The sequence below is a fragment of the Liolophura sinensis genome, chromosome 1, assembly GCF_032854445.1.
Source record: "Liolophura sinensis isolate JHLJ2023 chromosome 1, CUHK_Ljap_v2, whole genome shotgun sequence".
Taxonomy (NCBI): Eukaryota; Metazoa; Mollusca; class Polyplacophora; order Chitonida; family Chitonidae; genus Liolophura; species Liolophura sinensis.
This window is the reverse complement of record NC_088295.1, coordinates 16137696-16161737: the sequence shown is the minus strand read 5'-3', so window position 1 is coordinate 16161737 and position 24042 is coordinate 16137696. Positions and strand designations below refer to the sequence as shown.

The window sequence follows — 24042 nt, the reverse complement described above, 5'->3', positions numbered from 1 at the left end:
GTAATGTGAATGGGACCTCCAGATAAGAGCGGTCACTGAAACATAAGAAGCTTCCCACAAGGATGGATTTGATAGATGTTTCTTGGCCTATTCATGGACATTTCAGAATAATGACAGTGTGGTTTATAGATAACTATTAAACAAAACTTGAAGAGCAAACAAAACCACCATCAATGCTGAGTTAAAGCTGCAGACAAACCAGCCGGATCTAGATTTGAACACGGTACCTCCATGGTCTTGGACTAGTCCTCATCTGTGACATACCAATGGTTATACGACTCTGGTTAGTATGAGAGGGAAAACAGCATGAGCTGGAAATGAACTCGCTTTGCTTTTGTGAAAGGCTCCTGGGTTATTGTACTGCAAGCATGCTAACCAGTATGCCACAAAGGTCCCAAATTAGGTCTGCTGTCACCAATAATTTACACTAATCAGTCCAATTTTATAGAGATTTGTTGAAATTTTATTGTGGGTAGCAGAATACCATTGAGCTCAAAATGCGAGACACAGTCACACTAACTTTGTAAGAAGTTACATCTACTTACTCATAAAATACATGTATTAAAATGTGATGAGTTGCAGGTGATATAGATAAATATCGGCCATTACCAGAAATACATCATTCCTCCTCCGTAGTCGATCTACATGTACACCAGTGAAATGGACTCAAGTAGAGATGGGCTGACACAGACATTTCATTCTTGACACTCGTCAGAATTTTAAAACAGAACACTAAGTCAAATTTACTGACAGGTGGACTATACCTCAATTTCTCTTTTACCGAGGAAAAATTTATAAAAATATTGAAGTCATTTCTGAATCCACATATTCCTCCAGTTTAAGGCACCCAAGAGTGGGTGATATTTGCCATTCCTTCATTATGTCAATGTATGCACATGCCTCACATTAACTTTTGAGCAGCTGCCGTGCAAACATACAATTAAAATATCTTATGTATTTTAAAAATGAACCTACACAAGTTCTTTTGTGTGCAACAGAAGCAGCCACAATTCACCAGATTTCAACACCGTCTTCTATCAAGTCCCAGAGATAGTTTGTGATAAAAAACTGTGAGTTCTGCTTGGTGCTTAGTGTAAACGGCTTCACTTCTTTCTTGTTGCAAACATCTGTATCTGAGGTCAAGGAAAGTTTTCAATACAAGCATGATCTGCACAAAAACTGAAGTAGCACAATAGTGGGGAACATCAGAAATAAACTGTATGGTCATGGTATATAGTTCATCTGTCTTATTTGTGTTTGAGGTTTATTTTATTGCGTTGTTGTTTAACCCATGGTGTTCATAAAGGGCAAGTAGCAGGCTGCAGCCATCTGTGTACTGCCATCCAAAATGGGCAAGTGGCAGGCTGCAGACAGCTGTCTCCTGGTGTCCAAAAAGGGCAAGTAACAGGCTGCAGACAGCTGTCAACTGCTGTCCAAAAAGGGCAAGTAGCAGGCTGCAGACAACTGTCTACTGCCGTCCAAAAAGGGCAAGTGTCAAGCTGCAGACAGCTGTCTACTGCTGTCCAAAAACGGCAAGTAGCAGGCTGCAGACAGCTGTCCTCATAGCCGCTTACTTTGAATATTCTTAGTATTTAAATCAGAAGTAACTGTGACATAATTACTTTCAATTCACCCGCCTACTTTTGAAATCTGACCTCCTTCTCCAATTCTAAATGAAAACTCTGTTAACCCCTTGTTCAGAACATGCACGCAACGTTGGAGTTGTCTTCAAGAACACCCACAAGCACTGAAATCACTTAAGGCCCCCATACACTGCATTTTAACCCACAATTTTGATCATGTCAGACAAAGTGACTCATTCCCCATCATACTGTTTCTTCTTTTTAATTTATTTTATTTTATATTTTTTGGCAAGTATAGTAGGATAAAATCCTACTGGGAAAATTTAACTTCAACAACAAATGCAATACTTTTATGACATTCTTTTTCAGGGCAATTTTGAGGGCAAATACAGCAATCAAGCACTGAAGGCAGATTCACTTATACGTTATATATTTAAAGGTTCAGATTATGGAGAAAACAAAGGAGACTAAGAAATAAACACCACTCACCAGCAGAAGACAACCCTTGGGCTCAAGCCATAGCTGGATTAGATCAAACAATGTTATTAGTCAAAGATTCATCATGTGGCTAGAGGGACACTTCAGAGAAGGAGCCAGCCACTACGAGGAAAGTTAATTGCCACTGCCCTCAAATAACTTCACTGATGTGAGATTGTGGAAGTCTTTCAATGAATCATACTGCATGATACAAGTTGGGAATTATTGGTGCAATACTATAACAAATCTTTTTTCACACAGTTAAAGGAAAGCAGATGCAATGAAGAGAAACTGTACATCAATACCAATTACTGAATGTGAATTCTGAGACAAATGTTTACTGAACAAATTCAGAATTTCTAAAAATTTCGGTCATCACAGAAAATTGATATCAGAACCTGATAAATGTTGAGCCTGACATGAGGTGGATGGTGTTGTTCAGCTCTTTCACAAGAAAGCTCCACAGGAAATGTCTGAATGGTCTATTGCTATCTTCTGGTAAATAGAGTTTTGATGTAACACATACTTGTAAGAAATCAATAAAATTCCCATTTTAATAAACACAAGCAGGCATTGAGGTAAGACAAACAACAGCAGGCATTGAGGTAAGACAAACAACGACAAACAACAGCAGGCATTGAGGTAAGACACACAACAGTAGGCATTGAGGTAAGACGAACAACAGTAGGCATTGAGGTAAGACAAACAACGGTAGACATTGAGGTAAGACAAACAACGGTAGGCATTGAGGTAAGACAAACAACGGTAGACATTGAGGTAAGACAAACAACGGTAGGCACTGAGGTAAGACAAACAACGGTAGACATTGAGGTAAGACAAACAACAGTAGACATTGAGGTAAGACAAACAACGGTAGGCACTGAGGTAAGACAAACAACGGTAGACATTGAGGTAAGACAAACAACGGTAGGCATTGAGGTAAGACAAACAACGGTAGACATTGAGGTAAGACAAACAACAGTAGGCATTGAGGTAAGACAAACAACGGTAGACATTGAGGTAAGACAAACAACGGTAGGCACTGAGGTAAGGCAAACAACGGTAGCAAGGATACATCCACTGACTTCATCCGGGCCACAGTCGTACTTCCAGCGAATCCGACAGATCATGTTATACATGTTAAGGTCATATCTAATGAAAATCAAACAGAAAAAAAAATACAATTACGACATGTTTTTTTTTATTTTTTATTTGAGGTGCGGGGGTTGGGGTAGGGGAGTGTGACAATTATATCATTTGTACTGGTATGGTATTAATTCACTTCCATGTATGTAACAGATGTCAACGAAGTCAGGGAACAACAGACTGTAGGTTACTGCTCATCCAAACTGCAGCTGTTACAAAGAAAAACAATCACTTTCACATTAGTTGACATAAATAGCCCTTACAGTTCACAGTTCATGTGAAAGTCCTAGTTCAGCATTGTCCTGGTAACTAACGCCGATTAAGAAGCCTAGTTTCAGTAGGTACATGTAACTCGTTAATAACTGGTGTGATGTTACATAAAATCACTTCATATATTAATTATTATAATGCTAGTCAACATATATTAGGTAACACTCTGGTCATTAAGCAATGTGAGGTTACAAAAACCCTGATAAATGACCTGATGTTAGGTAATTTTGGGACAAGTGACCTGGCATTTTTGTAACTTCAAACCTATGAGTAAGTAACTAATGACAACTATAAAATTGGTGTACTAAGGTAACTCCTTGTTAACTAACCTAATGTTAGACACAAATTCACTAAAGGGTCTGAAGTTAAATCCCTCGGACAAACATTGGCAATAAATATGCTTACGTAAGGTAATGGCCTCATGTTAAATAATTTTGTGGCAAGTAACCTAATAACTGGTCCCTGATAACTATAAACCTATCAATAAGTATTTTTAACTACCTGTATAAAGCTGGTGTAGTAAGGTAACTCTTTGTTAACTAACCCAATGTTAGACACAAACTCACTAAATGTCCTGAAGTTAAACCACCAGGATAAGCACTGGCAATAAATAGTAACACCTTTGTGGTATTGTTCTCCTCTGCCTCCCTCTATTCTGATCTGCCGTTAGCTTACTTCCTGATAACTGACCTGGCATTAGCTAACTCACTGATAATTGACCTGGCGTTAGCTAACTCCCTGATAACTGACCTGGCATTATCTAACTCCCTGATAACTGAGCTGGCGTTAGCTAACTCTCTGATAACTGACCTAGCGTTAGTTAACTCCCTGATAACTGACCTGATGTTAGCTAACTCCATGACAACTGACCTGGAGTTAACTCCCTGATCACTGACCTGACGTTAGCAAACTCACTCATAACTGACTTTATATTCCCTGATATCGGATCTGATGTTTGTTAAATCCTGACAAAACTGACCTGATATTTGGTAACTCCTGATAACTGACCTTATATTAGGTAACACCTTTGTGGTCTTGTTCTCCTCTGCCTCCTTCTCCTCCACCAGCTTGCTCTCCTCTCTCTGACACCTGGTTAGCTCCTCCTGAACAGACTGGCATTCCTGTTGCACTTGTGTTTTCAGCTGCTTCATCTTGTCCATCTGTGACTTTATATCCTTCTCTTTTTGATGGTATTCCTGTCTATCAGCATCATTTGCCATCTTTTCCTTTTGTTCTTCCACCATTGAGCATAATGCTAGGGAGCAGATGAATCAGAATTAGTAAAAATATTAGCTATAAATCAATCACTAATTTCAAACATTTGCCTTTGAAATAGTTACAACAAGATAAAAAAAATAATCAATGTAAAAGAGCAAACTAACCAAATTAGTAAAGCAAATGCCTCATACATGTATGCCAAGAATTACAGTGGTGAATAAGGTTTTTTAAATTTATTTCTACACACAAACATAATGAAATGAACAGGTTGTCTTACTATTTATGTCACGCTTCATAAGAGCTTGCTGTTTCTGGATGATTTCTTGAATTTTTTGCTGCAGTTCAAGTGCTTCTTGAAACAATTTAATTTCTGTTTCATCATTGTCAAGGACTTCTGTTAATGCTTCAACGGTTTCCCAAGCTTCTTTTGGTGACAGCATTATTAATGCCTGCTGGATCAAACTGAAAAGCATATCACAACAACAGTGGTCAACTACATATATTAGCATTTTTCTTTAAGGAAAAAAGCATATCTTTAATTGGTTCTTGTTTGTGCACTTGGGTTGCCAGCATGGTATGCCGGACCCTGTATGAAAGGTTTGGTATACTGATAAAATTTTTGACATTAAAAGCACATTACACACTCCCCCATTCTGATCCTGAGTGACTTATTCTTTCCTCTTGAAGGATGTACCAAATATAAGAGACCAGAGATGATAATTCTCAATGCTTGTAGCGAGCTCAGGCAGCTCATCACCTCAAAATTTCAGGCCAACAAGGTCATATGCAAATAAAATATACCGACTTAAGACCCACTTTTTGGGCCGCTACTAAATTTCCATACTATAGTATGCACCTTAATATAAATGTATCACTGCCATGAAGGTATCCATGGTTTGTACATTCATCAATCACTCCCGCCATCTTCTCACTTCTGCACGTGTGTGTAACTGTTAGCTTTTTGGCTGGACATCTTAGAGAAACTATATGCATGTCAGTCAGTTGGAAGATGGCAGGCTGAGTGAGCTTGGAAGGTATGACATGGATGACTTCATAGCAGTAATAGATCTAAACTAAAGCTTGTTTTTTTTAAAAAATGTAAGTAAACCTTTGTTGTTTGAGAGTCTCCACATTCGCTTGTGCTCAGGTGGAATCATAGCATATTCCATTCTTCTTGGAGTAGTGGCAGAGTTTTTATTGTGTGCCTCGTGCAAAAATACAGTGCTGCACAAATATGCATGTTACAATTTCAATGGCCTCACCTATATTCCTTAGCAACCCTCCGGCCTCAAAGGCCATCAACCCATGTTAACACGAAATATGTACCGGCGACTGTAGCGTAAACAGTGTGTGGAGACTTCCCATCAAAGTCACACATTTGCCATCGCAACAAAATCCATTTTGAAGACTACAACTGCTGCAATATTTCACGGCCACACATGTAAACTACCAGACAAAAAAGTAGTCCACCTGTCTGGTCAAAATTCACATTTGCACAATTTTAAACAGGGCCAAAATGCTTAGTAAGTCAGAAACTCACATGTCATAGGATATAAAGAGCAAGCAGTCGCCATTACAGATTGGTTTAGTTTTAACGTGGGGCGATGATCCTTGAGGCTGGCAGGCTGCTCATACTCCTTACAGCACATGCGTTGCTCTCTACTTTTCGCTTTACATCAATTCCACCACTAGGCAAGCTTGACCTTTTGAGCTTGTGATGCACGTAGCCGTGTTTAGGCTTAGCCTTATCACATGTGTTCTCTCGCTGAACTATTCAATCAAAATTCATCAATAAAATTGTTTTAGGATTTGATTAGAATCATGTTGTACATACTCTAGATAAAGAGAATGCACATGTTAAAGTATTGTTAGAGGCAAAGGTTGAGACGGATTGTTTGTGTCTTCTGACATCACCTCCTGCCTAATCACCGTGAACCCAGTGTTCAAGGTTTCTTTACAACATTTACTAGTGATGGTAAGGAGTATGTAGGCTGCTAAGGCATGAAGGTGAAGGAGCTGAAATTGTAGCATAGCGGTACATATTTGTACAGGACTGATGGAGACACACGGTAAGGTGCGAGGCAGCAGAACTCTGTCACTACTCAAAGAAAAGTAGCCTAAATGGAATGTGGTATGACTTGGCCAGAGCGAAGGTGGTGACATGAAATATTGTAGATCTAGTTATTACAAATTTTACATTGTAAGCCCAGAGACGATAACTAAAAGTGAGCGTAGTTTGTTTGTGTGTGTCGGGGGGTATACACTGTTTTCTGGTACTCTACAAACATATATGTTTACTTTTCGAAAATTGGGTTTTCAGAAGCTTGAAACTTCAGAAATGGTTAACCCGACATCTTCAGTCAGATAGTCTGCGCACATTACACAAATTGTCATTAAATTAAAAAAAAAAAATCACTACATATGAAATGGCGTTACAATTTACCGTCGAATGCCCTTAATTCATCTGTTTGCTTCACCGATACTGTCATTTGTATTTCACATACAGGAAGTGGTCTTCAAATGTCGCGCCTTTTCATGCCATGTCCTCTGTAAAGGCTCATTTCATTGGTGTACTTCGACAAAAACAGACCAATCACGTGCTTCTTTCCATAAATCCTTTTCCCGGAAGTGCTTGTAGGTTAAAGGTCGCCGGCTTCAGCGATACGACTGAAGCGAAAGTTACGCGGGTGGCGAAAGTTCCTTGGGTTTTAACAATGGAAACTCACGTCACTTTCAGGTTTGTGTGTGTCGAGAATATTTACAAGATCCAACTTTGTCTGAGACTTCCAGCTTCAGTCTCGTGTTGGAATTCATGAGTGAATCGAGTCAATATAGTCATCTGACCATTGGTTATTTTCCATTTGACATGCTGTCATGTCAAAGCACTTTACCACATTGTCCTAGCTCTGTAGGGCTGTGATTACGTATACTACCACAGCCCTGTTTTGTTCCATAAGCTTACCTTGAACACCTCTGTACTTCCCTTGCTGACTTCAGTATACTACTGCTGGACACCAAATAATTTGTCTGTCCGTAGTCACAGTCGTCTCAGCTATCAATTCCAGGTAAGTGTTGTTATGTGTCATCACTAGTAAACCCACACAAGCGTGAAACTATCGTGGGAACTGGATAAATTCCAACTCCATCCGCCAACTGCTTCAACTGCTTAAATGCCAGACGAGGAGAGAAGGACTATAGGTGCTCGAATGTAGCTAAAATAAGAAGGTAAAGAAGAGGATACACAAGAGGTGGGGAGCGTTAGCAACGTTGTTTGGGAACTCGTAATTTTTTCAAATGAAACGACTTCTGACTTCAGTGCTGCATTGTGCTGTCAGGCGTATTCCAATATCTGCTGCAAGTTTAAGTCAGAATATTAATATCGGGCAATATCGGTCTATTGCCCACTTTTTTATGCATGTCATAATTATTGTCTCAGGACATGGTTCTGTTCTACAAAGGTTTTTAAGATGTCAACCAGTATATGCCCAGCTTCAGTAGATATGAGCAGAAATCATTGTTTATAAACCCTGCGGCTGTGGATATAACTTAGATGTTGAAACTCATAGGCGGGTGTAAGTCGACTTGCGATCATAAGCAACTGGGTCTTACTTGACAAGTCGACCTAAGTGTAACGCTTAATACGTGTCGAAAATTTTTGACAAAACCTTGGGATTGTGACAAACTTGGTGTAAGCACACGTAGATCAGATGAGCTGGATAAAGGGCCAGTCTAAAGAACGGAATGACAGATTGTATGTGTATAAAGACTAGATTTGAGACGGGTCACCTACACATTTTTTTTTTTTTTTTTTTGATTAGTGTTTTATGCCTTACTCAAGAATATTTTACTTACACAACGGCAGCCAGCATTATGGTGAGAGGAAACTGGCCAGAGCCCAGGAAAAACCCATGACCATCCACAGGTTGCTGGCAGACCTTCCCACGTACGGCTACATAAGTGACTGCAACAAAGAAACTACTGTGTGCACATCTGCCATGGAAAGGGGTTAAGAAAAGAGCACTTCATTCTATCCAGAAATATACAATATGCGGCTCTGTTTAAAGATATGTGTTCACTGTAGATAACTCAACTTAGCCTCAGACTTGTGAACATGTCCAGATCAAAGTGTTAATGAATGAAAAGTGAAAGTGATAATAAAAATATTTAAGTTGTAAAACTAAGTTACAGTCAGTTAGGCTTTCATCATAATAGGGTACTGAAGGATTTGCTGATGTAGATGTATTGAATGCAAAAGATTTATGTATTTATTTATTTATTTATTTGATTGGTGTTTTACGCCGTACTCAAGACTATTTCACTTATACGAGGGCGGCCATCATTATGGTGGGAAGAAACCGGGCAGAGCCCGGCGGAAACCCACAACCATCCGCAGGTTGCTGCCAGACCTTCCCACTTACGACCGGAGAGGAAGCCAGTGAATGCAAAAGAAAAATGATTGCAATAAATAGTTGTTATGAATACAGTAAAACGTTAAAGGAGTACTGTCCAAGAAGAGGAATTTATGTGTTTGAGGCCACCTCTTTGTTATTGGTCAGTGTATAAAGTTAGTGAGTGCTGGACGTTTAATGATACAGGTCAGTGTATTAAGCAGGCCTATAGACCTACATGTAGATGCATGTGGATGTGTGTGATTGAACATACTGCTTTACCTACATCAGGTATCATGTTTTATGTAAATTAGGGCAGTAACAGTTTCTGGAATATACTGATAGTCTGTTAAAACGGGATGGACCCTGATGGCTTTTGAGTATGCCATTACACTTTAAATTTGAATGAAACAAGCCAATTTTGACCAAAAGTTGCATGTTTTATGTCATAGCTGAGGTGGTTACATGTACCTTAAACTGTGTAAAGAAAAATGAGGTATGAAGACAATCAGGATGGAGAAGATACAGTATACATGTAACAATTAAAGCTGTAGTGCTAAATATAAAGATATTAAAGTTTTTTATAGCAGCAAATGTGGCCACTGAGTTAAGTATCTTTGAAGAACAACTCCATATGGTAAATTGAAACACAAAGAACTCTCACGAATGTTTTTCTTGTTGCAACCAAATGCACAAAATGCTTGTGACACTTAGAGATTTGCGTAAGACGAAAAAAATGTAGCAAGAGGTGTATGTATCAGCATATATATATATATATATTGCTGCTTGTCTGGCTTGTACAGATGCTGTAATACATGTGCATGTCAAGTGCACATATGTACTTTTAACTACATGTAAGTCTAACAGCCTGACAGGAATGCTGGGGCGATCCACACTGTGGATAATCATTGTTATGATTCACAGCTGACAGGTTTACAAATGTGCCAAGTTCCAACTGTTGTACTCCAATAAGTTAAGGGATCTCTTATTGTTAAACTAACTGTATTTTTCTTTACAGAAAGAAGGTTTCCGCCACACAGCACATTGGGGACTTTGCCAACATTTTCAAGGCCTTCATAGGAGCAAATTATCTGACAATTCCATTTAATTTTCGACAGAGTGGCTTGGCGGTAAGTTATCGTACTTGTGACCATTATAAACATTGTTAGACTTAGAGCAGTCAGAGCTGCTGTTTGTATGGAGAGGGCAGAGTGCTTAATACAGTTTCTTCCTTGTAGAGTGTAAGCAAGGGCCAGGGATCATTCCAAAGTCATGCTATGCCATGCCCAAAGCCTTGAAAGGGATTGTTCTAGCTTTTAGAAAATGTGAGATCAATTGTTTCCATGATTGGTTGCATACAATTGCGGAAACAGCTGATCTTACATTCCTATTTACAGATGAACACATTCTGCAAATGTGATGCATTCTGGTACCAAATTTTTGGGGAAAATGGCTAGAGGCTGGAAGTGTCACAATAATTCAGTGCAACCTATAAATGTGTGGAAAAATAATGTAAAAATCTCCATCTTCCCTATTTGTGTACTTGGGATATAATGTGACCCAGTCATGATTTTATTAATGAGAAAGCTTTATAATTATGTTGATGTGGAGATCTCACAGCTTGTTAAAAATGATGCTGTATGTTTAAGACTTAAGTAATGTTAAACCCATGTGTACCAAGCATAGCAAGCAAACTGCTGTGTTTTAACTGAATCTTTGGATGTTATATTATTGTACTGATAAGGTTCTAACTGATGTGTAATTATAAATGTGACCACATTGCAATTGTTGTTTTAATACTAACAAATTTGACTTACATTTGGTAAATACATGTACAACACACATTGTATGTACGATTGGTTTCTGTTTCAGCTTGGTGCAGCCGGCTTGGTGCTTATAGCTGTACTCACAGACCACTGCTGTAATCTTATTGTCAAGTGTAAATATGCGGCCATTGAAAGAGTAATGACTCTGTATCGCTCTGAAGTGCAGAGAGATGAGGGGTCTGTTGATGAAGATGAAATGAAAGTCGTACACAACCGCCTCTTGAAGAATCTCACATACGGTGACATCGGCAAACTCAGCTTTGGAAACCCAGGACTTGTTCTTGTCAACATGTGTCTTTTGTTCACACAGTTTGGCTTCTGTGTGTCGTACTTTATTTTTATTGGAAACACTTTCTACACCCTTTTCCCTACACATAATGTGACACAGACAAATTCCAGTATTTATAATACAAGTGCTCTGCCAACTTTTCTAAACCCTGTTGATCCACTGGAGGAAACAGGCTCTTTAACGAGACAAACCTATGAGGATGTTGATGCGGAATACTTCTATTCCAGTAATATTGTTGGAAATTCAAGTGCATCGAATTTGACTCAAGACTGGAGCTTTATATCTGTGAGCAGTGCACCGAGACTAGAGTACCTTATTCTGGTGCCTCTTCCATTCTTCGTCATGTTTGCAATAATCCGGAAGATTCGCCACCTGGGAGTGATCAGTATTCTTGCAGATGTCTCAATCTTCGTTGGATGTGTTTGTGTGTTTGTCTACCTTTTAATACGTAAGAACACTGTTTCTTATTTTTCAGCAGTTTTCATACCTCAGCCATATAAGTAGTGGTATAATTATTGTGATACTGATTAGCAGATTGTACAGATTTGCTGTGTACATCAGGGATGTACAGTGTATACAGTACTAACAACATATTGCTTTGTTAACAAGCTCATTGAATTGCAGGATTCTGTAAGGTAATCATTTGGTTCCAGCAGTCACTTGTTTTCCTTGAGCTCTAGTTGTACAATGTAGCCAGTCAGGGGTTGAATTTAGACAAAAAAGTTATGTGCACACAATGCACCTGTCTACATTATCTACACGTACTGCTGCACCATTTCCTATTTTGGATGAATCTATGCACGGAAAATTACAGATTAATGGCAAGCTTATATGAGCTCATTGTGGAAAATTTATTTATTTATTTGTTCATTTGATTGGTGTTTTACGCCATACTCAAGAATATTTCACTTATACGACGACAGCCAGCATTAAGGTGGGGGGAAACTGGGCAGCCCCGGGGGAAACCCACAACCACCCGCAGTTCGCTGGCAGACCTTCCCACCTACGGCCAGAGAGGAAGCCAGCATGGAAAATTTATAATAGCAAACAATTTCTGTGAACATGTACATGTAGTTGAAAGAAATAAGACCTAAGAAGAAGCACAAAAAATTTCATATGGACCTGACTATATACAAGGGAGCCTTTGAAAGCAACAGAACTTTGCTTAAACTGGTGATGTTTTCTCTTTAGTTTTATCCAAGTTAATCCTTTTCATCGTACATGTGTATACCACTAGTTAGCACTGTTTAGGATTCAGATGTGGTGTATAAAAATAAATTTCACTGTTTCATGATGTTCTCATTTTGGGTAACCTTAGCAGACTATTGTTTTAAATAAAATATTTGCCTGATTTTTTTGCAAGAATAGTATACATGGTAAATACTGCAAGTCATATAAAATCTTCACTAATTAGTGACAGTGACGAGTGACAGCTAGAACCCTGCTTTTGTTGCAACCTCATTATATCACCAAGGAGCTAACTCTGCTCTCTGCTTTGTCTTTATGCTTCTATCATCAGATACTCATAACAGTTACTGTACATTTACACATTTAATGTGGAAAATAGCAGTTAACTAGCTGCATGTTGACTGCTGCAGTTCAGGGAGTTGTGTTCTAAGCTGCATATAAATGATTGACATGGTTGATAAACATTACGTATATGTGAACTTAACATCAGCTGTTGTTCCATTTCAGGGTTTACAATAAGTGATACTTACAAACTGGTGAAGGCCTCCACATTCCCTATATTTTTTGGAGGGGTGACAGGTGCCTTTGAAGGAATAGGAACGGTAAGCCCACTACCTGACAACATGTAAACAACTACATGTATTTCAAATAATGTCAGGTAATTCATTTATTGATTCTGCTAGCCAGAACTAAAGTATGATTATGGTCACACAGTTTGGGCTGCTACATACATGTATGTGTATATTGTAGATCAGTAGATGTTTACACATGTTAATTGTAAAATGTAGTATTGATCTCTGTACTATCTCCATGATAGACGATTTGAATCTATTTATTTATTTATTTATTTGATTGGTGTTTTATGCCATACTCAAGAATATTTCACTTATGCGAAGGCGGCCAGCATTATGGTGGGTGGAAACAGGGCAGAGCCCATGGGAAACCCATGACCACCCGCAGTTTGCTGGTAGACCTTCCCGCGTATGGCCGGAGAGGAAGCCAGCATGAGCTGGACTCGAACTCATGGAGGCCCCTGAGTCTATTGATTCTATGCTCGATTGAGAGGCAGGTGGTTTTCTGATATGCATGAAAAGTGACGTGCTCCGTGTTAGCCATTGATACTTTGGCAGACTTTTCATTGGTCAAAGTGGGGGTGTGTCTTCATTAATATTCACTTAACTTACTTAGAGGCAGGGTGTCAGCTAGCGAGTCTTATATTAACAACAACAAAAAAGAATACTTCATCAATGCCCATCATCACCTGTCACCCACAAAGGAATCATAAATAATCTCCATGCTTTAAACCTGATCTCCATCAATGAATTTGGTGAAATTTGGCCTGTATTCTCCTTCCTGCTCAGATTAGTCACAGTAACTTTTCAGTAACAACATGTTAATACTTATGGTCATATGGTCACTTGCATTGGGGATACTGGAGTATTTAAATTAGCCATCTGCATCACATTTTGTACGCTCCTTCAGAAGAGGTAGAAAACAATCATGAATCCCACAGTCAGAATTCATGTCACATGAGGAAAGTAAGATCGCTGTAGTGATATGGTCCAAACTAACTGTGTCACTCATATTTTTTACATACATTGTTGTTCTTTACAGCTTGTGACTATTTTTACTTGAAGTTGTAAGTCTTCTCATGCACCTTTGTCATATTATACATTGTGTTAAACTTACAGATCATTCCAATTGAATCTAGTATGGAGGGGAATCGCCATAACTTCCCATTCTTCCTGCACGCAGCTGTCTTCCTACTCTCATTCATACTGAGTGTCTTTGGTATATTGGGGTACCTGAGGTTTGGGGAGTTTGCCGAGCAAATGATTAATAGCAACATTCGCCCCCTTGAGAGCCCCATATCCAGGATTGTCAATGTGACGCTGTGTTTAGGCATCCTGCTGACATTTCCACTCCAGATGTACCCTGTTATAGAATTGGCAGAAGGATATACGTTTGCAGAAGGTAATATTTGACTGTACGTGAAACAACATTTAGAAGTTAACCATGATATTTGTTTGTTTACAATAATGAAAATATAAATTTGTCAATAGATCAAATATAGTTTAACATTATTTTCAGGACTAAAATTAATTTTTGATATTACAGATGTAATTTGATCAGTTTTGCTCTTAAAATTTGTTCTTGTATAATGTTGACATAATCAGATTCAAGACTGGGATATTACAGCCTTGAAAAAAAAATGATTTTATTGTTTGTAATTATTTGCCAGTGATTTAGTGGCTTATATCTACTTGCAAACTGAGCACAAGACTGTGTTTCACAGCTTGACATTGTTCTTGTGTTTGTTGTCAGGTCGTTGTTGTGGCCCCTCATCGCACAGAGATCATTATGAGAGAGAGTTGTCAAGGGAAGATGACAATGCTATCATGAATGAGGAAGATGAAGCTCTGCTGTCAACCGTGGACTCTGTCAGCATGCCTGTAGCTGTGGAAATCCCGGACTCTGTATGTTATGGGTTTTTGCAGATATCAATAAAATAAAACAGATCAAACATTTAGGCATTTTGTATGCATGTATCCAGTCTGGATGGATGGATGGATGAATGGATAAATTGATAAAGCATATGTGACAGACCAGCCTTTTTGCAGCCTTGCCACTGTTCAGTTTTAATGCATTGATAATATAATCCATAATCATTATCTAAGGAGTTGCACATTTTTTAAACTTGTACTGCTTCATCCTACTGTCTTAGATTAGACATCATTCAGAATACAGTTTGGTGTTAAAAAGTTAAAACCTGCAACAACAGTCAAGAAGGCTTCAAGATTTCTGTTGGATTTAACCAGCTATTTGACCTGTACTTTGGTAAACGACCTAAAGGTTCGCCTTGGGAAAGTGTATCGCGGGATTCATTGTGTTGGTTGTGGTTGTTACTGACTGAGCGCCACGGGAGAGCATCAGGGGTGGTCAGGGGATTATACGGACAGTTCAAAAATGTAAAAAACAAGCTCACGCTTCACTGAGCAGTAGACTATTCTCCCACCACCAACATTTTCTGTTTTCCTGAGTTTCAGTCATAATGATTGTAGTACATGCACTTCAAAACAGGTTGATTGTTTTATTATCGTTATTTTGTGATAAATGGGAGATTTGTGGAGATTAAGCATGACTACCCAGTACTTTTACGCATATGGAGTGTCTTGTCAAATATCCGTTTTTAAACTGCACGACTCTTCATATACAAAGCTGTAGCAGAATTTAGCATGACACGAATCCATACTAGGCCCACCATCAAAGCGACACCTACACACTTGCATTTGCACGGCTGCCGCTAAACATTTTGTGTGCAATCTGGGGTAAGTTGAAAGACTGCCAACTTTCGCCCATATTTCATAAACATGAATACTTAATTTATTTAATGCTTAATTGAGCCCCCCTCAATTGAAATTTTAGTCATACAGATTAGTTTTATCTACTATGGATACAAGCCACTTACAGTCACAGGACTTGGAATTTCCACATGTCTACCCATTGACCACATGATTTTTGCTGGCAGAAGGCAAAACAATAATCTTATCTGTCGCTGGCAACACGTAAATCAGGTCTGGGTAACACAGTGTACAGGACATCATAAAACATGTTGTTTATAAAGCCAGGGAGGGTGTTGTGCAAACTCCTAATGTGATAATAACTCAAACAAATCCTGGGCTTGCACACACTGCTACCAAAAAGGTATAAAAGTAAATCATCGTAGTTTTCGGAAACCTCATGTGGAGTAGGTTTTCTGTGTTTAATAGAGGTTCCCGATATTAAAACATGGGAATAGGAACTCTTCTGCAATAGGAGGACAGTTCCAACTGTAAAGAAACAAAATGTGCATGTAGACTGACATACTAAATTGGAATTACACGGACATGGGAAGCTGATGACAGATATCTGCAATGTCTGCAGCATACATTGTGCATTTGTGCATGTACATTCCTTGTTTAACGTTGTCAAGCTTACAGACAGTGTTTGGAATTTAAAGGTTTGTAATCAATGTCGCCTGTAATATTTTCCTTGATTTCATTCATGGGTATATTTGGAGATGTACTGACTCACTGTCAGTGACTTGGTCCCTTGTGGCGAGGATCAGCAACCAGATCAGCAACTCAGTGCCATGCAGTGTAATGAAACAGCCGGGGGGGGGTAAATCACCCTGCTGTCATCTTGCTGCCAACTCAGGTGGTGCGAAAGTAAATGACAGTAACTCACATGCGAAACTTTAAGTCACTTACAGTAGGATGTTCTGCTGTATAGTGCAAACAATGCTCATAGTAAAAAACCAGTAAGCCAGTCACAATTTATGTTGTTATTGTACATAACTTGAACTTTTTGACTGTTTTGCTACTGGATGCAAGACAATGGCAATAACACTGACAGCAGGGTGCATTGTGGATGTATGAATGTGTGGACAAACCCATGAGTGTTTCCGAGGACATGCGTGAATGCAGAACTATAACTAGTTTTATATATTTTAACCTGTAGGTCCCGTCTTGGAAGAGGAATATATTCCGTGTGTGTTTGGTGATGCTAGCCTGTGGTGTCGCTATTTTGTGTCGAAACTTCTACGCTTACTTTGCTGCCTTTATTGGTAAGTACACTTTATGTGGGTTGATTTTAATACATGTGCATTAACCATACTCATATTTGGCTCACACCTGTACCGTGTCTGTTAAGTTTTCTTCATGTCCTTGTTTGCAGCCTGCAGCATTTTGCAGTCCAAGTAATGTTATTATACCTCATGGGGTTATTCTCTGTTTCCATTGGTCATGTTGGTCGAGAGATGGTCACATGATATTCCGCAAAACATGATGTACAGTGATCAGACATCCAAGAAAAGTAAAGTATATTGATTGTATCATATTAGCACAAGATGGTTGGATACAATCGTTGGATACCAACAATCACATGCATTTATTCCACAGCAGTTATCTCCCTTCGTTAGTTCTGATGTCAGCTTGTTCATAAAGTAAACAAAGGGTTTATGGTTATAAGTCCATTATTGACATACAAATTTGTCAATTTAAACACAACCTGAAAAGGTAAATATTTTTAGTGTGATATAACGTATGGTGCATGCTGTGGGATAGGATATAAGGAATTGTCGGCTCTCAACAAGTTGTGTCCAACTAGGAAGAATCCCTTCTCTTGAGCTGACAATTCCTCATACCCATTCCACAGTTTTCTTTATCTGTATAATATGATCAGAGTGTTAGAAACTGTATGTCTGACCCACAGTTTCATTTCTTCATGATGTTTCATATTATGTGTGTTTAAAATTTCAGCTACTTCTATAAACATTATTGTTACATAGGGCTAATTAACAGTGGTTAATAAAAAGCACTGTTCTCAGTGTATGTAGTATGTTCCATGCCAAGCAGGTTTCAGCCCGAATTCAGCTTTGGATAGCCTCAGCTGTGGCTTGAACATGATGAAGAGTGGGCATTTACTCACGATACTCTGCTTTCATTCATCATTAAATCTGCATGACAATTGTCATGTGTAAGGGGAAAATAGTTTTGAATGTATTATTAAACACCAATCAAGTAAATAAGAATGTTCATTTATATGATGTATTGGTTGAGAGATATATGTGCACATGTAGGTGTGTTTTCACAGAAGTGCTTTATACACGTACCTTGCCACAGGCTACTGACATACTGTACATGTATGTGTAGTTTGTACATTAAGCGTAGTCACGATGCATAACCTGCCTTACAGGTACATGTTTTACGTTGTTGTGTTACAGGCGCAGTGGGTAGTACAATGCTGGCATACATTCTCCCCTGTATCTTTCACCTGAAGCTCGCAGGTTTTCGATTGTCCAGGGGTATCTGGGTGAAGAACATGCTGATTGTGCTGATTGGCATTTGTGGAGGGGTAATGAGTGTGTACGCTGTTATACGAGATGTTATCCTCACCTTTGATAAGAGTTAATTAACTGGATTTTGTGAAATCACAGGTATTTAAAATTTAAAATCAGTTAAAAATTGCCGTTTTGCAGTCTGTTGATACCGTTCTTCATTTTTGTCACGAATCACTGTAAAATGTATGGCAACATGTAAAGATGACAACAGTCAACAAAGGCAGAAGGCTGTCTCTATATGTCCCTGGTTCTGCAAAAAAAAGGCGTAAACTTCATCTATCATGCTTCCACACTGAACTTGCAGATAAGTTGGAAAATGGGTGGTATTTCATGAGCACACATGGGTCAACTGAGTGGCCTTCATAGTTATAAAATGGTGGACGAAATTGAGTCGACTGTAGCAGTCATTCACAAGCTGACTTGGCATTGTTGTCTTCGTTTTACATTGTTGTCTTTGTTTTACCTCATAAATTATGGGGTAACTACTTGTTCATTTATGGGCTAGAAAAGGGTTAGGCTTTTGAATTAAAAACTATGGCATTGACTCTGTGTTCATTAACCAATCAAAATCAGTGGTTGATACCTATAAGTCAGTAAGTGCAACCATATGTATAAACGGCTCAATCATTTATTTATTTTATTTTGTTTAGTGGGAGAGTAAAGAGTGGTCATGGATAAATCAGCTGTGTGTATGTTACATCATTCACTGGTCATGAATATTATAATCCAGATGTTCAGCATTGTCTAGTTTTATCTGGAAATACTAAATTGACATTACATATATGTGTTACCAGGGTCGTATACCGTATTGATCATTTCATATTACATAAAAAGAACGTAATTAAAAACTATAAATTTCATGTCAGGCTCCCTTACATGGGAACAAACTGCTTGTCCAAGGGAATAAATGAAAGCCTATAATTTATAAAAAAGGATGATGATGTTGCTGGTAGAAATCAATTGTGAGATGTTGTATGCCAGGTATCCCAGGGCAGCTTCTCCTAGCATTGTTACATTTCATTCCAGTTTTCTCATTAATCGTAAATAGCTGCATTTGCAATGAAAGTAACCCTGTATGCTGCTATCCCTCTTGTTAAGAAGCAGGTGTTTCACCAATTGTGTTTGACATGCGTTATTTAGAATCTTCGAATTTAGTGATCTTCCAGCACTGCTTCATACGGGTCAGTGTGATGTTTTTTCTTATTTAATGCTTTTTACTTACATTAAATGATTTGAGGAGGTTTATATAATAGAAACAATATTCCTGCTGTGAGTTTCTACAGACAGTTTTACCGTGTTTCAATAAAGTGGATGTGGTTTAAAAAAGTCAAATAATAGCCACATCTTATTGAATGTAAAATTAGACAACCATAGCAGGAACATTGTTTCTCAAGTAGATTTGTCACTGTTTTGTTCTTAGCAGCGTTACGATGTCTTCCAAATTTTTGTCTGTTTTATACCTAGGAATATGTGTTAAGTTTTTTTTTGCAGGTAAATAGATGGAATACAGGTTAATTAACTTTGCTCTGTCTGATGAGATGAAATGAATTGATCATGAAATAAATTAGGTAGTTAAATATTGTTCAATATTATGTAAATGAGTAATTCCCTTTCAGCTATTTTCTTCTTTTTCAATGTAATATTTGATAAAGTCGAAAAAATTTACTTTTGTATTCAACAGCTGAAGAATTCTGGTGTTTAAAAGGACCTGTGTAAAATTTTGCGAAGATCTTATTTATACTTTATTACATGTATTTCTACTTAAACAATTCAAACAGCTGCATTTTTGAGTGGATTCTCTGTTTCTTTCAAGGTGTACAATCGTGTACTTATGTATCTTTTGGTGTATCGTAATGTTTTTGTCCTTGACTTGATGTAGTTCTTGGAAACCATTTCTGGAGTTGTGGAATTACATAGTATTGTCAGTGGCTGTTGTATAGTCATAATGCAATTTGGAATTTTATTATTGGTATTAAACTAAGGGATTATCCTGTCAGATTGAGCAATATTTAAAACAGGTTCTTCTCAAGCCTCACATTTCACTAGATCACTGGGTGAGTTTAGATTTACAATATGATATTTATTACTTAATGAGATAGGCCTTTTGACTTCAAATTCAACTTACCAAGGGATGAGGGGGGGGGGGTTATATGTTAGACAACTGTTATAGTAATAAATTCTTTGTGAAAATAATATAAATCTTGAAAACAAAAAACAAATAAAAAATGAACCAAAGGTCTTTGACCAACTTGAAGGTTATAACATTCGTTTTATTCATCAGTGAATTTATTCAGCAAGTAAAATACTTGACGTTAAGCTGAAATTGGATGCATATTATCTTAAGTAAAATTAAAACAGAATTTGTCTCACTGTGTGATTAACCTTCACTCAAGTCAATCCTCTCTGTCATTATGTAATCGTTTACATTGAACATGTAATATCCAAGGAAATGCGTTTGTAAATTATAGGAGTTAAATATGAGGGATTCAGGGCAATTTATTACGTTCCTCTTGTAGAAGTAATCTCAGAATTTGTGCATACATCACCAATCAAAACATCTAAGGAGGGAAATATATGGTAATGTATTGCGAATTCAACAGATTTGATGCATACAGATTACCTAAACACGCTACTCCAGTCCAGTCTTTTATTGATGACTGTTAATCGACCAGCTTGCACAGGTTTTCTGGTCTATCACTTTGGCTGTACAAGTACAAATAGCCCCATACATCATTGATCTCTGAAGCGAGAAAAAGCCATGTGTAGATGTACACGCCGCCATCAGTTATCAACATAGACATATATAAAATATAACCGTGCATTTTCATACAAATTTAACTTCTTCTGGATCATGGTTAAATTATTTCTGTAGTGTTGTCTTGCAAATAAAATATGTGATTGGCTGGTGAAACTACTCGTTAGACTTCTGAGCCTGATAAAACCACGGAGCTGTAAGTGCTCTTTCGTGCACTATCCCGGCGTCGAAGAGGATTTGTGGTAGATCATGCAACTGGATTCTAATGATAACGGTTAAAGATAACTGTATAAAAGATACAGTATGAATTCGTAAATACACAACAACGATACACCCGTAATTGACGGGGACAAAAAGTTTGTGTAAATCTTCGATGTTTTTGTCACGGTATCCTTTTATTTCCCGAGCAAGACACACTACCTATGATGAACATGTAGTTAGCTGAATTAAGTCATGAAATAAGTTGTAATTATGTGGCTGTTATACTATACTTCGTGCTAGATTTCATTATTCTCAGAGCATAGCTGCAAGGTTGATTTGAATAACGATGCATGTAACTAAACAGATGGTTTTGTTTTCTAGTTAAGTTGTTTATAATGTGTATCTGTTTTTGTGATTACTTGTACATATACTGATAAGTATAGCCATGATTTATTTCAGATTCAGTTTGTTCTGTTGGTATAAATTGCTTCAGATATGTATCTATAATCAATGATGTAATAATTCCGTTTTCGGTGCTATCGGTGTTTAAATCTCATATTGACGGTGCCTATATTACAGGCTACCCGTGCTCACTATAAATACATCAATGTCGGCGCTGTTAAACTGAAGTAGTAAACAATTCTTGTTTTATTTTATGGTAGGTGGGAAGAGGGTCAGGTTTTTCCAGAGCCAACGATACACCGACACCAAAATGAATTTCACTTATTTAATTGCATAGCCGTGGTTCAAAGAATGGGTTAATTTGCTAAGTCTTATATTTAGGGGAGTTAAGCATTGATGGTGTATATGCCATTGGTATTTTACATAACACATGCTGTGAGTCGTTTTTGATTTACTGTCTTAGTATTGATAGGAAGGTAGTGAAAATGAAAGGCACACACCCTTGAGTATTGTAACCATGGCTTTGTTTACCATGACTTAACTATGCCCAGTTGAACGTCCTGTTGTCTGATATATATTCGAATGAGCCTGTATGACTGTGATAGGAAAAATTTTTATAACATGTTGTGTAATTGGTGCTTAAAGACAGAGTCGTGTTAAAAGTGTGAAAAACCTCCATGGATGGTTCCGTAATAAACATAATTTGTCACATGAAAACTCACTTTACTTGCGTACCATTACATAAAGCATTAATATGTATATACTTGAACGAATTGTTTGAGATTTGATACTGGCATTGTTCATGATATTGTAATGAAAGTCTTATTTCATAAATTAAACCATTTTAACGTCTAGTATACTTTGTTGTTCGTTTGTTTTACATGTTTTAACTAAAACGACAGTTTTGATTCATTTATATTTATGATGTGCATTTTGCATGGTAGAGGGCAACCTGATCTAGCTCAATAAATTATGTTCTAGTTCAATCCAGGCCTTGGACAAAGAATTTGTCGGTTCCCCTCCCCTTCGCCTTTTCAACGCCACATTTGAGCATAGGCAAGGCGGCCTCAGACCCTAATTAATTTTCAGTAAGCCACAATGTTAACGTTTAGTGCTGTAACTCCCCCTAAACATCCCGTGGTCAATAATCATTGGTGCCTACCATGTCCAGCTTGTGGGGTTGAACGCAGCTATAAAAAATCTTCACATCGGTAGACCGACAAAATAACGTTCCTATCCTAAAAGAGGGGAGCCAACAAGACATCACTCACAACCTCATCCCTCCCTGACACATTGTGTCTTTAAGAATTTCAAATCTTCATCAGTAAAGCTCATACCTGCCCAAAGTTTGGACAATTTCCATTATTTTCATACCAAGCTTCCACTTGTAGGGCAAAACGGCCTGACCAACAGTGAAAAAAGGCCTACACCCTAATTTACGCTGAAATGAAAACGGAAGTTATAATATGGTACTAATTCCAGACGGGGGGATCCGTGGTCGAGTGGTAAGCGAGCGAGCGAGCGAGCGCGACATAGCCTCTCAAGACCCTCTCATCGGCCGTATGTGGGAAGGGCCCTACAGCAACCTGCTGTCCTTCGTCGGACATGTGAAATATTCTTTACGGCCTCAAAACACTAGAGAAATAAATACATAAATAAACTTTTTAGGGCGCGCTTATTTCTTTCGTTGTACGAATGTATATATATACGACCATTGCTATAACATTATTGTTATAATTATATATATATATATATATATATATATATATATATATATATATATATATATATATATATCGATCATATTATAACCTCATAATTTATAACTCGGATTGACAAAGTACAGTTTTGAAATCGGTCTTGCTCATGTTTACCTGAAACGTCCATCATGCATGGTTCATTAGTATCCAAATGTTCTTTATAACACCTAGATTTACATAATATTACAGATTTTCAAATACAGGAGATTCGGATGAGATCTACCTGTAGATTTAACACATTGGTATGTTATGTTAAATGAAGACGATGGTCTGTCATCGGTGCCGAAGATTAGTTTGCATTTGATGAAAAGTAAATCATTACGGAACACTTTAATCATTTCTTGTCACTTTAGGGGGATATATAGACAAATAACACAGAAGAGACGTTTTTAAAACAGACCTCAGTTTGGGATCTCTTCCTCCTGTTGCAGGCTTCCCGACACCCTACACCACAGACGGGGCCGCCGAGCCTGACGTCACCGCCGTGCACGTGTAGGTGCAGGCTGCCCGACACACAGGCTTCTGGATCCTCCTCCAAATACGGCTGCCCCGAAGACGGAGTCTGAGGGCGTCAGTGTCCGTCAGCAGGACGGCACAGAACACGGCGAGCAGGGACACCAACTTGCAGTTCATGGTTGCTGGAAAAGTTAAACGGGTT

General features: G+C 38.1%; 2 protein-coding genes across 4 annotated transcripts; one reads left to right on the top strand and one right to left on the bottom strand.

Annotated features, from left to right (window-relative positions):
* Positions 1 to 12: 12 nt before the first annotated feature.
* On the bottom strand, positions 13 to 7194 carry LOC135461688 (kinetochore protein spc24-like). Of its 2 annotated transcripts, none has more exons than XM_064738881.1 (5): positions 7138 to 7194; positions 4972 to 5156; positions 4485 to 4731; positions 3136 to 3212; positions 13 to 1127 (listed from the first exon to the last, which is right to left on the bottom strand). In XM_064738881.1, the coding sequence occupies exons 2-5, from the start codon at positions 5132 to 5134 to the stop codon at positions 1012 to 1014; spliced, it is 603 nt and encodes a 200-aa protein (XP_064594951.1). In that variant the 5' UTR covers positions 5135 to 5156; positions 7138 to 7194; the 3' UTR covers positions 13 to 1011. The 2 variants fall into 2 exon arrangements, with proteins under 2 accessions (XP_064594951.1, XP_064594950.1); XM_064738880.1 differs by having other exon boundaries at positions 7111 to 7188.
* A 179-nt stretch (positions 7195 to 7373) lies between these two features.
* LOC135468322 (uncharacterized) lies at positions 7374 to 22471 on the top strand. Of its 2 annotated transcripts, none has more exons than XM_064746511.1 (8): positions 7374 to 7431; positions 10101 to 10212; positions 10955 to 11645; positions 12893 to 12987; positions 14077 to 14359; positions 14711 to 14862; positions 16886 to 16991; positions 18150 to 22471. In XM_064746511.1, exons 1-8 carry the CDS (start codon positions 7409 to 7411, stop codon positions 18335 to 18337), a joined length of 1650 nt encoding a protein of 549 aa, XP_064602581.1. In that variant the 5' UTR covers positions 7374 to 7408; the 3' UTR covers positions 18338 to 22471. The 2 variants fall into 2 exon arrangements, with proteins under 2 accessions (XP_064602581.1, XP_064602591.1); XM_064746521.1 differs by lacking the exon at positions 7374 to 7431 and adding an exon at positions 7450 to 7759.
* The last annotated feature ends 1571 nt before the right edge of the window (positions 22472 to 24042 follow it).